General features: G+C 45.1%; 1 protein-coding gene across 1 annotated transcript in view; it reads right to left on the bottom strand.

The window, feature by feature from the left end:
• VAX2 (ventral anterior homeobox 2) overlaps nucleotides 1-15957 on the bottom strand; it is a 29631-nt gene extending 13674 nt beyond the window's left edge. The window contains exon 1 of the mRNA XM_019717185.3: nucleotides 15720-15957. Coding sequence (XP_019572744.3) covers nucleotides 15720-15957 — 238 coding nt within the window. The remainder of the gene's footprint in view (nucleotides 1-15719) is intronic.
• Between the last annotated feature and the right edge of the window lie 221 nt (nucleotides 15958-16178).

Here is a 16178-nt window from a genome sequence, read left to right on the forward strand (position 1 = left end):
TGGACTGGAGGAAGGTGGTGGGTGCCATGTATGGTGCTGGAAGCTTCACATCCTCTCCCCAGTAAGCCCCCCAAAGTCTACCTGAAGCTCTGAGCCAGTGCGCCTACCTGAGGTCAAACCATACACCACCACCACCACCACCACCACCACCACCACCACCACCACCACCACTCTTTTCCTCTTTGTAAAGGAGCTAAGAGGAGCATTCCCACCTCAGGAAGCAGCGAAGGGGAAGGGCAGCTCTCCCCCTCAGGGTTAGGGGAGGCAGGAAACATATAAAAAGGCAACCTCAGACTTGCCTGCCAGATATCAAAACATGCCATGCAAATAAGCACATGAAAAGATGTTCAACATCGCTAGCCATTAGGGAAAGGCAAATTAAAACCACGAGAAACACGTACTAGAATAGCTAAAATAAAAAACACTGACATTGCCAAAGGCAGGTGACGATGTGAAGAAACTAGATCTCTCAGACCTTGCTGGTGGGAATGTAAATGGTTTAGCCACTCTGTAAAGCGGCCTGGCAGTTTCTTAGAGTTAAACATATACTTACCATAGAACCCAGTGACCACACGCCTGGGAATTTATCCTAGAGAAACAAAACCTTAGGTTCGCATCAAAACCTGCACACGAATGTTTATAGCAGCTTTACTTGTAATAACCCTCAAATGGAAAAAACCCAGATGTCCGTCAATGGGTGAATGGTTATACAAACTGTGGGACAGCTAGACTGTGGGACACTACTCAGCCATCAAAAGGAATGAGCACTGATTGACAGGACAATTTGGATGACTCTCCAGGTCATCACGATGAGTGGGAAAAAAATCACACCAAAGTTAGTCCCCGAGTTTCTGTACTACATGATTCCATTTATATAGCATTATTAAAATGACAAAGTTATAGAGGTGGAGACAAGATCCCTGGTTGCCAGGGGTTAGGTAAGGAAGGTGTGACTGCAAAGGGCTAGTGTGAGGAAGTTCCTTGAGGTCATAGAAGAGTTCTGTATCTTTATTGTGGTGGTTATATGAATCTATCAATGTTGTGAAGTGTTATAGAACTATATACAGAGAGAAAAATAGGAGTTCATGCAAAAATGGGTAAAATCGGAGGAGTTTAGTCAATTATATTGTGCCAGTGTGTCAATTTCCTGGTTTTGATAATTTTTTATAGCTATGTAAGATGTCACCATTGGGAGAAGCTAGGTAATAGATACATAGGACCTCTCTGTTGGAACCTCTCTGTACTATTTTCACCTTCTTGCAAGTCTGAAATTACTTCAAGGTAAGGCATTAACAAGAACAACAACAAAACATGCTCTGAAGCTAGAATGTTTTGTCATAGAAATGGACAAATCCATTGGTGGAAAGAAGGCAGTAGTGTTTCCCCAAAGTGCCTCTGCATTCCACTTGTAGTTTTTAAGATGATTCAAAATGACACAGAAATAAACATTTGTAATTTCAATAGTTAAGCATTTATTTTAATGTTTACTAGAAAAAAAAATTTCCCCCCTTCTTCCGCCTCCAACCCCCCCACTCCGGTTCAAGCCGTTGTTTCTCAGTCTAGTTGTGTAGGGCCCAGCACCCTGGCCCATGCTGGTATATGAGCGTTGTGCTCCCCCCACTCCTTCTTTCGCCCCCCCCCCAGCTGAGGCAATCGATAGCTCATGGGGGGAGGTGGAAGAAGGGGAGGGGGGGAAGTAGGCAAAGAAATAATACCTAGAAGGTATAAAATGCAATTACAAATAAATGATTTTTTAAAAAGGGAAACAGTGTAGTAGGAAAAAAATGCTCACGTAATTTATCTGAGCTATTCACAAAAAAAGATTCCAAATGGCCAATAAACAAATGAAAAGGTAAGCACAGCTTCACAAAAACCAGGATAATCCAAGTTCAAGCAACATTGGAAAATCATTTATCTCCCATAAGGTTGGAAACACATTAAAAGATGATTAATAAAGCAATGACACTCCGTAGGGAAATCCACACTCCCATTCACTGTTGGTAGCACCATAAATTGTCATGACCTTTTAAGACTGCGTTTGTCAAGATTAAAGATGTATATAATTTTTACCCAGGCAATTTTATTTTAGTATGTAATTATTCAGAAAAGCGTAGGCTCATGTGTGCCAAGGTATATGTAAGGATGTTTGCTACCGCATTGGTCAAAATATTGAAAATTTGAAAGCATCCTCAATGTTCCCCACAAGGGAAATGGCTGAACAAGTCATGGTAATTCATACTATAAAATACCATGTAATTAAAAAGAATGGGGCAATATCTATATGAAATGACATTAAGTGGAGGGTTCTGGAATAATATTTATGTAAGTAAAACAACTGCATATATTCAACCACTCAATGTATATTTTATAAGCACCTACTATGTGCCAGGTACTATTCTAGAGTCTGGAGATATAAAAATGAGCAAAATAAACAAGGTCCATGTTCCCATAGAGTAGACCTTGTACTGGAGAGAGAGACAGATAATAAAATTTAAAAACTAATATATAAAGTAATGATAAATGCTGGGGTGAGAATAAACAAGGAGATATTACTAACCCTCTCCAAATAACCAAAACCCAATAACCACAGTGTACATGTACGCATGTGCTATTTCACCTAGGACAGTCAGAGAAGGCCACTCACTAAAGTTAAATTAGTGGATAAATCATGAATGTTGTTCATCAGTGTCTCCAACTCCTTTCAGGCACAAGGTTAGGTTGCACTAATTTTCTTTGAAATTAGATATGACCACATCGCTTGTTTTAGCCAAGAGGAATGGAAGCAGTCACTTTAAGGTGAACACTTTAAAAGCTGGTTCAAAACGTGATGGTCCTGGAAGCAGGAGCCAAGATGGAGCTTCATCAGTCTGGGTTTCTGAGTACCCAGATGAACCACTGCCCCCTTGTGATACACTTATCATGTGAATGAGAAATATACTTGTGTTTTGTTAACCCTCTGAGATTTGGGGTTGTCTCTGCAGTAAAAGCTAGCACATCCTGACTGACATAGCCTCCTTCTCGGAATCATTCCTTTTCTGAGTGGAGTTTGGGAGAAGCACCAGGAAGTAGGGACAGCTTTCATTCCAGGGCCTCCTTGCAGATAGGCTCTTGTTAGGGTGAAATGCGTAAGTCTAAATGGAATAGGTCCTGAGTTTTGCTGCCCTTCAGGTCTCCTCAAAGAGGGGTGAGCCCTAGGGGCATAGGGGAGGGTGATTCTGTCCAAGGAGCTTTTGCCCTGGGAGAGGTGGTGCGGTGACCCCTGCCTGAGAATATGTAGTTAGTTAATGCTCCTGACCTCCCAGACCAATTATTACCCCCTTCTGGTACCTGTCCCAAGAGACTCCCTCAAAGGCCTATCTGACTTCATCCCCTAGCAACCAGGAAGTTCCTTTACATGACAAGCTGTTAATGTGCTGATTTTTAAGTGTGACAAGGTCCTTCCGGCCTTAATCTGAAAATATAACGTGATTACTATAAAAATTCCTTACCAAAAATTTATTCTCAAGTTTATCAAGAAAATTGAAAACGAAAGAATAGTTAAGAGAAAATGTTAAAGAATGAGGAGAAACCACTTGCATTATCACACAGCAAACTATATTACAAATCTATAGCCACTAAAATGGTATGACGCTGACACAAGCATTATGAACCAAATCCATGCATAAATGAAGATTTGGTATGTTATAAAGATGACATTTCAAATTAGTTGAAGGAGAGACAGAATTATTAAAGACATGGTTTTTGGACGATTAGCTCATTATTTGGAATAAAGTAATTTATCTCACACTGCATACAAAAATAAACACAAGATGGATTAAAAATTTCAGTGCAAAATACAAAGCTCTAAAACTTGAAAAAAAGCTTAAAATAATTTAAAAAAGGAAAACAAATGACAGATTTAAGTACCTAGAAATAAAAGCTTCTGCAGGATGAGACACATTTAACAGACAAATGACAGGTTGGGATAAAATATTCATAATACATCTATAACAGAGTCTTAATTTCTAGTACACACATAGTCTCTATAGACTGATGAATAAAGTGAAGCAGTCCAGTGGGAAACTGAGCAAATTATATAATGGGTTATTCAGAGAAGAGAAATGCAAGTGGTTAATAAATATAAAAATACTTAAGCTTAAAGGGAATCAGAGAAAATGAAAGTTACAACAGCAATGAGATACAATTTTTTTTCAGATGCTATATTTCATCAGGCTGGGGAAATTGTGCTGGCCAATGTGAAGGAAACTATAGATTCTCTCGAGCTCTGTTATTAAGAATAGAATTTAATACAATATGAGGTTTTTTTGTTTTTTGTTTTTGGAAGGCTATTTCACAATGTCTCGCTCATTTAAAAATACATAAATTTTGTGTCCTGGAAGTTTTATAGAGGTTTCTACCCCAGGAAAACATTGGTATACTTTGATAAAGACAGATCCACTGTTTGAACATAGTTTGTAAAAGAAAGAAAAAGAAAAGTTAAATGTTTATCAAAGGAATATGTTGATGAAATCACAGTACAGTCATGTCTTCAGTTATGATGCAGGAATTAAGAAGGAGGTACATCTCCATATACTGTCCATTATACACTGCTACGTGAAAACAGCAAGTATGTACAAACCCATTTGTACAGAGAACTGAAAGTAAAACTAATAAGTGTGTGTGTGTGTGTGTGTGTGTGTGTGTGTGCACGCACATACTTAGGGGGTCTGGTAGGATGAACACCTCTCTTCTATTGCTCTGGGGAGTAGAAACTGGTCAGAGATTCCTTCTTACTTTGTGTACTTTATTATTTGATTTGTTGCAAAGACTAACAAAAACATTTTTGTAACAAGAATGATAAGATATATATATATATATATATATATATATACACACATACAGCAATGTATATATATATACAGCAATATATATATATATATATATATATATATATATATATATATATATATATGTAAAATCTTTGGTTGAAAAACTTTCTCATCAAGAACTAAAATGTAGGGAAGGTGAGAGGTTTTGGGAACGTACAGAGGGATAGTGGATGGGGGGAGGGGGGTTCACACAGTGTGAGGGATATAAATGATAAACGTCTAAGTTTTGCTTTGTCTTGTGCACCTGAAACTAATTAAAAAAATAAATAAATAAATAAAAATTAAAATTAAAAAAAAAAAGAACTAAAATGTAGAAGCCCCAAAAGGAAATGACCACTAGATGTAACTGTAGTTTAAATTTGAGTTCAGAAAAAAAAAATTCACAGCAGAGTTTAAAAAAAAGAAAAGATCAGCATCTACAACACATGTCATAGAAAAAGGGATCATTTCCTTAGTATATAAATAGTGTTTACAACTATAAAAAAAGCAATGAGCAAACCAATATAGAAGTGGCTAAGCACATGAATAAAAAACTCACAGAAGAGGACACACCAATGAAGAATAAGTATATGAAAATATGTTTAACCTCACTAGTAATTAAAAATGCTAACCAAAAAAAAGATCATTTTTCATGTGAAAGGAATTTTGTTCTAAAAGATTGAGTATAACCCAGGTTGGGAGGATGTGGAGAAATGCCACATTTATACACAATTGCTGGGAGTATAAATCAGTACATTTTTGGCATTTGGAAATATCTATGACAATTTTAAGTGTATAGACTTGGATTTCAATTTTTCACTTCTATTAATTTATCCTATAATTATACTCATCCCAGATATATGTGAAATGATGTTTATCATTTAAAACATTTTATTGTGACAAATGTTAAGCATATATAAAATTGGAGAGAATAGTGTTATGAGACCTGATATACTTATCCCCTGACTTCAACAATTATAAACTCAGGAACAATCCTATTTCTTCTGTCCATGTAAGTTTAAGCAAATCTCAGAGATTATATCATTTCATCTGGAAAGTTTCTATATGTATCTCTCTCTCTCTCTATCTCCTTTAATAAACCACCACAATACTATTATCACAACCAAAAAATTAATAATTCCTTAATATAAAAAATGTCCCACATGTTTTCATATTTTCAAATTGTCTCACAAATGAATTTTTTAATTTTAAAAGATTTATTTAAACTAACTTAAATTCAATTTTAATCGGTTGAATTAAATTAAACTTAATTTAAATTTTTTAAAATTAAAGTTTATTGGGGTGACAATTGTTAGTACAGTTACATAGATTTCAGGTGTACAATTCTGTATTACATCGTCTATAAATCCCATTGTGTGTTCACCACCCAGAGTCAGTTCTCCTTCCATCACCATATATTTGATCCCCTTTACCCTCATCTACCGGGCCCCCCTTACCCTCTGGTAACCACTAAACTATTGTCTGTGTCTTTGAGTTTTTGTTTCTCATTTGTTTGTCTTGTTCTTTTGTTGTTTTTGGTTTATATACCACATATCAGTGAAATCATGTGGTTCTCTGCTTTTTCTGTCTGACTTATTTCGCTTAGCATTATAATCTCGAGATCCATCCATGTTGTCACGAATGGTCCTATATCATCTTTTCTTACCACCAAATAGTATTCCATTGTGTATATATACCACAACTTCTTTATCCATTCATCTATCGAAAGACATTTTGGTTGTTTCCATGTCTTGGCCACCGTAAATAAAGCTGCAATGAACATTGGAGCACATATGTCTATGCATAAATGTTTTCAGGTTTTTTGGGTAGATACACAGGAGAGGGATTGCTGGGTCATATGGTAATTCTATTCGTAATTTTTTGAGGAACCTCCACACTGCCTTCCATAGTGGCTGCACCAGTCTGCATTCCCACGAACAGTGTATGAGGGTTCCTTTTTCTCCTCAGCCTCTCCAACACTTGTTACCATTTGTCTTGTTGATGATAGCCATTCTGACTGGGGTGAGGTGATATCTCATTGTGGTTTTGATTTGCAATAAACGAAATTTTAACAACCATCTGTTCAAATTGTTATACAAAGATGTTCATTGAAGCATTGTTTGTAATAGTGAAAGAGTAGAACCAACCTAGTCATCAACAGGGAACTGGTTAAATAAATAATGTTTTATCTGCATAATGGAATACAATGCAGATGTTAAAAAAAAGAATGAGGAAGTTCTACATAGAGAGATTTCCACAAATGTTTATTAATTGAAAAACAGCAATTTGCAAAAAAGAAAAAAAATCCCACTTTCGTAATATATACCTTAACATATTTATGTTTTTCAGTTACTAGGGAAAGTTGGGGAAGTTATATTTTGGGAGTGGAAGTGCATTATGTGGGAGAAATAAAGAGCTTTGAATTTTTACATGATATAGCAAAACAGCATGGATTGGGTTTGTAATTAGAAAGTTATTTTATACTTCAGAGAACAAAAGCTATCAGAAACAAAATTAAAAGACAAATTATAAACTCAAAAAAATGCAACACAAATGAAAAGCAATGAGTTATGATCCATTATACAGAATTTCTCTAAATCAATAAGGAACAGGATATTTGAAAATTAAAACTGAAAAAAAATTAAAACTGGTTAAAGGAAATGAATTAATAGACAACAGTAGAAGAAATACAACTGGTTAATAAACATGACAAGAAAATTAAGAAATTTCATTAATAGTCAAAGAAATAAAAATTAAAATGCCAGCAAGGTACTACTTATTGCTTATAAGATTGGCAAAGGTAAAATATATGTATATATTTTTAGAGAGAGAGAAAGTCCGATGTGGGGAGAAGGCAAAGGTGGGGGCATAAATTGTTAAACACTTTTTCCTAAAGAACAATTTGACAATAGCTATCAATATATAAAGTGTAAACTGTGATGGCCAGATTTGGAGATACAAGCACTTTCAGCCATTGCTTGGGGTGGGGGTGGTGGGTACCATCTATGGAAGGCAATTTGTCATTTTCTTCCAAATTACATACACAGATACTCTTTGACCCAGTAATCTACTTTTAGGAACTTCTCTGACAGATGTACCTATACATGTAGAAATGACCAAGGAACAAGTTTACTTACTGTGGCATAGTATATAATAGGAACAGATAAGAAAAAAGCTACATGTCTACTAATAGGGCATGGGTTCTATAACTTATATTATGGTCCATCCAGTCCATATAAACGGAATACTATGCATCTGTAAAAAACAAGCAAGAAATAATTTACATCCTAAGATATACTGGTAAGTGAATATAGCAGAAAAATACAGAGATGTTACCATATGAGTAAAAACTACAAGCAAGAAAAAAGAATATAGCTGCACTGACTTACAAGCATAACAATTATTTGGAAGGACTTGTTAGAAAGCAGTAAAAAACAACAAAAAAAAAACCAACAACAAAAAAAAACCGCCCTTGCCTTGACCAGATGGGAACCTGAGAATAGGGGACAGGACTAGGAGACATTGTACTAAAAACAAAAACAACTTTTCGAGGTTTGAGTCATGTGATTATTTTAAAAGTTAAGAAAACACGTTAATTTTTTTTATTTTTTATTTCAGTGTGTGTAAACCTTTTGAAACAGCATTTCTATTGCTAGGAATGTATCCTTGGAAACGCTCAAAGAGGTGCGCAAAGACCTGTGACTTGGGACTTCATTTCACAGTGTTTATATTTGGGGAAAACAACGGAACATCCTTCTAGAGGTAAGGAGAATTCGGCTTTCCCCAACCAAAGGAATATGTTACGGTCATGGAACAGCTTGAAATGGTTAAGCCTGAAAAGATGACCCCTGCGGATTAAAATTTTTTTAAGAAGTAAATTGCAAAACAGATTATGTAAAATGATTCTGCTTTTGCTAATGTTTGTATCTGAAAATGTGAAAATCTCCTGGAAGAACACACCTGAAACTGGGAGCCTTCTACTGCTTCGGGTTTTTTGTTTTCAAATCCTTTTTCTACCTGTGAGATAGTCCCTGCCGGAGGCTAGCTCCTCGCGAAGTGTCCTCCACCCGCCGGGCCCTGGCTCCACGCAGCTCCGCTCGTGGACACAGTGCACGAAAGTAGCAAAATTCAAAACAAACCCTGGCTTTAATAACCCCGGTTATTTCAAGTTCCAGAGAAGGACTGAGGGGTGGGGGTATGAATTGGGCGAGGCGGAGGGGCGCGGATTTATCTGGTTATTTCTCTCCCCACTGGCTGGCTTTGCGGGTGGAACCTCACACTAAGCAGCGACAAAGAGTCGGGAGACTCGCTACCGACCTCGTGGCTCTTGGCTTCCCATCACCTCCTGCTCCAAACCCGCAGGCCTCTAGGAGGCCTCCCCGGCCCGGGGGATCCAGCTATCAGTAAAAGAACGACATTTGAGGTTTTTCAGGTTTTATATTTCAGCCAAAGTTGAGGATTGCAGAAAATGCCAAAAATATGGCGTTGTCAACTTTATATTTTAACAATTATTCTATGTTCTGGCATCATCGCCATTTCATATCAGGAACGACACTGTAACGTCAAAACAGAAGGCGGTAACCTTAGAACAGACGTTGCTGCAGGCGAAGGGCGTTGCAGCCTCCTACTTAGTGAAATACGCGATGCTGTCGGCCTCGTCTCCTTTCACTCATTCGACAAATACTGAGTGCCCACTGTGTGTTAGGAACACATCCGGAAGATCGCGTGGATTTGGCGGGCGCGATGAAAACCTACGTAGCCCTCGCACTGCATCAAGGGCTCGCTGCTCCCTTGAACTTAGCGCCGACACCACTCGCGGGTCACCAGGGCCCGGCCGCCGGGACCCGCGTGCGAGTCAGTCTCGGATAGTAAGCGAGCGCCAGCATCCTCAGCTGGGTTGGTCTGGCACATAGTAGGTTCTCATTAATGCTTGTGTGATGAGCCTACGAGCAAGCGAAGGGCAAGGCCAGGGGACAACGTGGGAGACGTGGTTGGAGGGGCCTTTGCGGGGCCGCCAGCGAGCACCTTACAGCCGACCCCATCCCCATGCCGCGATCGCAGCCCCGTCCGCCCAGCCCTCGGGTTTGTAGCCAGATCTGGTCCTGGAGCTGCTACTCTTTCCGCAGTGTCCGAAGCCACCCTGGTACGCCCGGCTGAGATTCTCCGACCTCCGTCCCAGGTGAGGAGGGGCGAACCAGGTGCCTAGGTCACCCAGCGTCCCGGGGATTGCCGGGCAGGCCCACTCCATCTCGGTATCCTCTATCTGACTTTCTCAAACGGGTACGAACTCGCCCAACACACTGCCGGGTAGCCCTCTACAGGCTTTCCAAGGAGAGTCAGGCCGATCTTTATTTTATGTTAAGCAAACAGGAAATAGGCAAAATTCATTTGTTTCATATGCCCCCCCCCCCAACACCATTTAAAATACAAATAAAAGAAACAGCGAAAAGAGCAGAGCTTGGGGCTACTACCGCCCCAGACTCTAAAGAGCAGGGGGTAATTGAGAAAATGGCGTAGAGCCAATAAGACGCTTAGACGCCTTCTCTCCGTACAGGTTGTGCGCAGTGGGGTAAGACTTGAATTTGTTTGGTGCCATCTTAGGCACAGGGACACACTCGGCCGTCGTCCTGTCTAGTCTAGAGTACTCACTGTCTTAACCTTCTAAGGACTTGGTCTCCCTGCCCGGCCGGGTCACCTGGAGGTAATACCTGGAAGTCCAACACTGCAGGTGTGTGTGGGGGGGGGGGGGGAGGAGGGAGGGGGGATTCGATAGCGGGTCTACCGGCACCCGAGTCCAAGCGACCACCCAGGGCGGCAGAACTAGTGTGAGGACTCAAGGAACCGAGAATGCACCGCCCAGTGCCCTAAATATGAAAACAGTCCACACAGATACACCAACAAGACGATGCATTTGGTTGCTGGTTTGCTTCTGCATGTCGGGGTGGGGGTGGGGTGGGGTTGGTCGAGGGAGACATTTATATATATATAAAGGGAAAAATAAAGACCAAAACGATAGGCCCCAGCATAAATCAGCGATGAGAATGTGCGTTCTTTTGCCAAAATCAAACATAATAAAATGGAAAACATAACAAATATAAACCAAAACAATTCAAGGGGGGGGAAGCAATGCCCCCACTACACCCAAAAATAAAAATTAAGAAAAACCCAAAATCCCAAAGTGCAGTCTCCTGCAAGAATCATTTTAAACCTTTCAGCCGCTCTCTGGGGGGGGGCCAGTCCTGGGTTATCGGGTCTATTAACAAACTCAGATATTGAGGCTGTGGTCCCGCGGACCACCCCGAGTCCAAGCGCCAGGACTCACAATCCAGTGACCATTCCTATACAATTCTGTGGCCGTAGTGCAATGACCTTTTCGGTGGAGCCGGGATGCCGGCAGTCACAGGAGATGGGACAACTTTCATCCAAAACTCCCTGCAACTTCACAATCTACGCTCGCACTCGCATACTCAAATGCACTGATGCTTCTCGGTTTCCAAAACGCCGGCTGGGTGGACCCTTGTGAGCTGCTGCGATCTGTGGGGCGAGGCCTGCGTAGACCAGTCCTACTCCCCCTAGCTCCAGTGGCTGCTGTAAACCCAAGAAGAAAGCTAGCGGACGCCTGGAGACGCTTAGTCCAGACCTGGCTGCTGGAGGGGGGGGGGGGGGTGTCTGTTCCCACAGGCCACTCCCAGCTCAAGCCCCCGAAGCCGTGGCCCCTTGCCAGGCGTCTTCAGTCGCATCTGTGGCAGCCAGGGCCTCTCCGGGTGTCCGCCATTAGGCTGTCTGTAAAGGTTCAGACGTTCGTGCTTCTGGGGTGCGGGTACAGCACTGTTCCCGAACTCTCAGGGGGCCCGGACCCCACTTAGTTCAATGCTCTTGCCCCACACTCACATCCACAGTGGGACTTGTCCAGCCGCAGCCAGAGGGCCTGGCCTTTGTGCGTCCTCCTGCGGCCCCAGCCACCGAGCACATCCATCAGGCTCCCAGGTGAAAACTGCTAGGCTATTGGGTGGTGGTGTTGGGGAGGGAGAAGGAGGGCAGCGCTTCACTTGGTCGGAGATCCTGCAGTTTTCCTGCCCTCCTGCTCCCAGGAGGAGGGGTGTGGAGCAAGGCGGGGAGCACCGCAGTTCTCATGCTGCAGGAGCGCTTTCAGGGCAGCAGCCTGAGTCCGACCCATCCCGGCCAAGGTGGCAGCACAGAGTTGGGGGCAGAGGGTGAGGCCTGAATGGAGTTTTAGACCCGCAGGCCCAAGGAACCGCTTAGGGTGAGCAGGGACCAGCACCACGCATTGTTTGGGTGACGCTGGCAGACGGCCATTCCAGGCTCTATCCAGACGGGTTGTTGAATTCGCGTCTGGATTGATCTGGGAATCACGCCGGCACATTTGAGTGTGCGAGTGCGAGCGTACGTAGTGAGGCTGCGGGGAGTTTTAGGTGAGAGTTGTCCTCCCTCTTGTGAGTGCCGGGATCCGGGTTCCACCGAAAAGGCCATGGCACCGAGGCTGCCTGGTGCGGTCAGAGCCACGGCAGGGAGGCGGCCTGTTCCGGCTGCCTCCTGCGGGTGGTTGGCGCGCCATTATCAAATATAAAACAAAAGGATTCCCCCATCCCTACCCCTCACCAGCCAGTGGGACGTACACGCAGAGGTGTGGGGCGGCCTGCACGGCTGTACGGTCTCGGGGGAAGCCTGTCTGTGTCTGCAGTGAGCTGTGCAGGCTGCCTGTTATCCCGCAGCCTTGTTTGTGCGTGGGTAGCATGAAGCAGCCTCCATTTTGAGGCTGGGGGATACAATGCAAGGTCAGCCTCCCTGGCACTCTGAACTGCATTTCGCAGAGGAAGTCCGAAACTTGAGTGATTGGTTGAGCGAGGGTTCCTGAAGGGGATCGGGGGAGGCAGCACATGTGGTATACAAGGTGTCCGGGATCCTCCTTTCTTGACCCCCGTTCTTGACCACCGGTTCTTGACCCCCTTGGCCGCTCACCTCCCAACCCTGTTGGGCCCAAGGCCCCAAGGAGACCAGGTTTTCTACAGGTGGGTTGCTGAGGGAGGCTTCTGAGGAAGGAGGCCTACTCCTGAAGTGGTTTGTGGGTCACCTCAGTGCTCCCCCCTTTCATTAAATGGAATATTTACAGAGATCCTGCTGGGTGTTTGCAGTTTTATAGACATCACCTCTGACCCTTAGCACAACCCGTCAAGGTAAAGAGCTATGGGTTTCTTGGTACAGATGAGGAAACAGGCGCAGAGAGGCAAAAAAAGGGTTCAAATTCAAAGGACTGTAAGGTCGGTATTTCAAACCAACTTCACTGAATTCCAGTGTCCAAGCTTCCCTCTTACTCCCCTGTGCTATGGGATGCCACCAACAGATCTGCTACCTTGGGGTGGGGCCCTCAGGGGAGCAAGTTCAGAGTGGAAAAAAGGCGGAAAGGCAAAGACCCACAGAGAGCAGGGCTTTCTCAGATTCCTTACCCCACCAGCAACCTGACAGCTGTGATGGCAAAAGCCTCCCTTCCACCTTTTTATGATTTTGCCCAAAGATGCTTAGGGAGGATGTGTCCCTAGAGGTCAAGGGCAAAATGTGCTCTGTGCTTAGAGCATACTGGAGGGACATTCATTCTGGGGCTAAGGCACTCCCAATTTCCCTTCACCAATGCTGGGCCTTTCATATGCCAGAGCCTCTGCCATGTGCCCTGGGTGGGGCCTGGAGTGATGCAGGTGAATCTGGCTAGGAGGGATTAGTGGTAAATGATGGCCTGGGTATCTCAGGCCTATAATAACCTCCTTGTCATTAAATGGAAAAGGGTGGAGGGATTTATGAGAACCTTGTTTACCGTTTATTTCTTTTAGGTGCATAAATACATCCTCTAGGCTGTATTTCCATTATATTGTACAAAAGTTATGGCATTGCTGTATGTGCATGCAATTATAAAAGTACACCCCTGACAATGCACACAAGTCCTTCCCTACTTTTTGTGGATTGCTCATAGCATGGGTGGCCCGCACCCCACAAGGTGGAGTGTCACTTTTGACTCCTACCTTTGATGAGTCTACACATGAGAGTTATTTAACTGACATCTATACATAAAATTTATTTGTTCTATATGCAGAGTTCATAGAACTCTATGGGAGGGATGGTAGGTGGGCATAGAACCCACAATTGTCCAGGCAGAAGGAAATGCCCACCCATAGATGGGGGATGAGGTGGTAAGTGTCACAGGCAGGGATTTGAGGGCCTCAATCTGTTAGTATGGGCTTAGGAGCCTGATTTCTCCATTTCTGAAAGCCCTGCAGATTTCCTCAATGGAACGCCAAGATGGCCGCTAATGCCTTGCATCCAGGACACCCCACAGTCTATGAAATGGGATCTAATTTAATCCCAGGTGCCCAACAGGTCCTCACACCTGCTGGAATCCCTACTGGACCCCCCATGCCTTTTCCTGGAACTCAAGCCTGCCCCCAGAACAGCACTGGGCACCCCATGTCTAGGTGACCACACCTGGTACCAGGAGTGTTTCCCAAGACCAGGGTCTCCAAGACTGTGTCCAAGACCCTAACTCTGTCTCCCATTTCTGAGCCACGATAACTTAGCAGCTGTGGGGAGGCTGTGTGCAACGAGGCCAAGGTGTCTCAGTCTGTGTGTGGGTAGCCCAAGTCAGATCAGACAAACTAGGGATCCTGGCGCTGGAGCGACCTCTAGCCGGCATCAGGTTGGTTCCCCTCCCCTTAGCCCCAGGCGGTGACCAAGGAAATTTCCTGAGTCCCGCAGCTATCAGAACCGGCTCTTATGATAGAAGAAGCTGGAAAAGAGGGAGGAAGGCGGGCGATGGAGATGGAGAAGGAGGCCAGGGAAACCGTTACCCGCAAGTGGCCTCTTCTGGGCGTTGGGTCTCCCGGTCCCAGGCTCAGAGATGCTGGGGGAAACAGACTTCAGGCTCCAGCGGAGGCGTACAAACCGGCTGAGAGCAAGACCCCGGAAACCCCTTTCTCCTCCCATCTCGCTAGGCGAAGCCCGGATCCGGCGAAAGCCGAGCCTAGAGCTCTTGAGGCTGGCTTGGGAGGCCCAAAATAGCCTCATTCTCGCGGGGAGAAAGCCAGGGAGAGCTGGGTACTCGGCCGCAGTCCGGAGGCGCTTGTAGGAAGACAGCACTGAGAAGGCGAGTTCGGCGGAGAGAAATGGCCAGGAAAGAAGAAAGGAGGACGAAAGGCGAGGGAGAAAGGGGGAGACGCAAAAGCCAGGTCGGGAGAAGGCCGCATCGAGAGCCGGCTGGGCCCAGGCGCCGGGAGGAAGTGGGTACCGGGAGAACTAAGCATAAGCAGGCGAGAGCCACGCGAGCCACCCACCGCGTCCCGGTGACCTCTCCCGAGAGCAACCGGTGTGGTCTGCGTCGCTGGGAATGGGAAACAAGGCTGGGCAGGAGGCAGGGAAGCTCCCCGGCCGCTGAGCGGAGCCGGGGCTTTTTCCCCTCCGTGGGTTCGGACTCTGGTCCCTCCCGGTTCTGACCCCGCGGAGCGCTCGTGACGCTTTTCTCTGCACCTGCCTTGAGGGTCGCGGGGCGGAGACCCGATTCTCCGCTTCCCGAACTCCCACCTCTGTCTTTGCCACAGTAACCAGCAGGGATGAGGGTGAGGGGCCAGCCCTAGAGGCTGAGAATTATAAGATAGTGAAACAGAGATCTCTTTGGTCCCATTCGCTGCTTTGTCCCCTGCACTCAGCTCAATGGCCAGCACACAATAGACACTCAAAATAATATTTACTGAATGAATGACAATGATGACTGATTGAATTAATATATAAATTGGGAGGTGGAGATTGCAGGAAGGTCGGAGACCCCTTGGGTAGGGTGGGGATCCAGGGCCGCGCGAGCTGTCCTCTTACCTCGCACCAGAATGCGGCGGCAGTGGTCCGTCTCGCCAAGTCCCTGCTGCCCGTCGCTGTCTGCGCCGCTCTCCCTGGAGCCCGCAGGGCTGGAGGCGGAGGTCCCGGCAATCTCCCCTGGGCTGCGGCCGCTGGCATCAGCGTTCGAGTCTTCTGCTCCGCCGCGGCCCGCGCCGCGCCCGCCGCGCGACTCCCGGCGTGCTGGGCCACGGTCGCGCTCCGCGCCCCCATCGCCCATGCCGGCAGCCGCCGCTGCCGTAGCCACCGCCTCGCCAGCTTGGGGCGGCCAAGCCCGCGACTCCCCGCCCCTCGCGCCCCCTGCCGGACTCCTCCTCCTCCGGCCTCGCCCCCGCCGGCTGCTCCACCCCTTTCTGCTGATTGGGTCCAAGCCGCAGGTCTACTGCTCCCGGCAGTGCACTAGGGAAACGCTCGCACTGGTGGCGGAGGCCCCAGGGCCCC

The sequence above is a fragment of the Rhinolophus sinicus genome, chromosome 2 (assembly GCF_057876585.1).
Source record: "Rhinolophus sinicus isolate RSI-liver-muscle chromosome 2, RSI-T2T, whole genome shotgun sequence".
NCBI classification, from domain to species: Eukaryota; Metazoa; Chordata; class Mammalia; order Chiroptera; family Rhinolophidae; genus Rhinolophus; species Rhinolophus sinicus.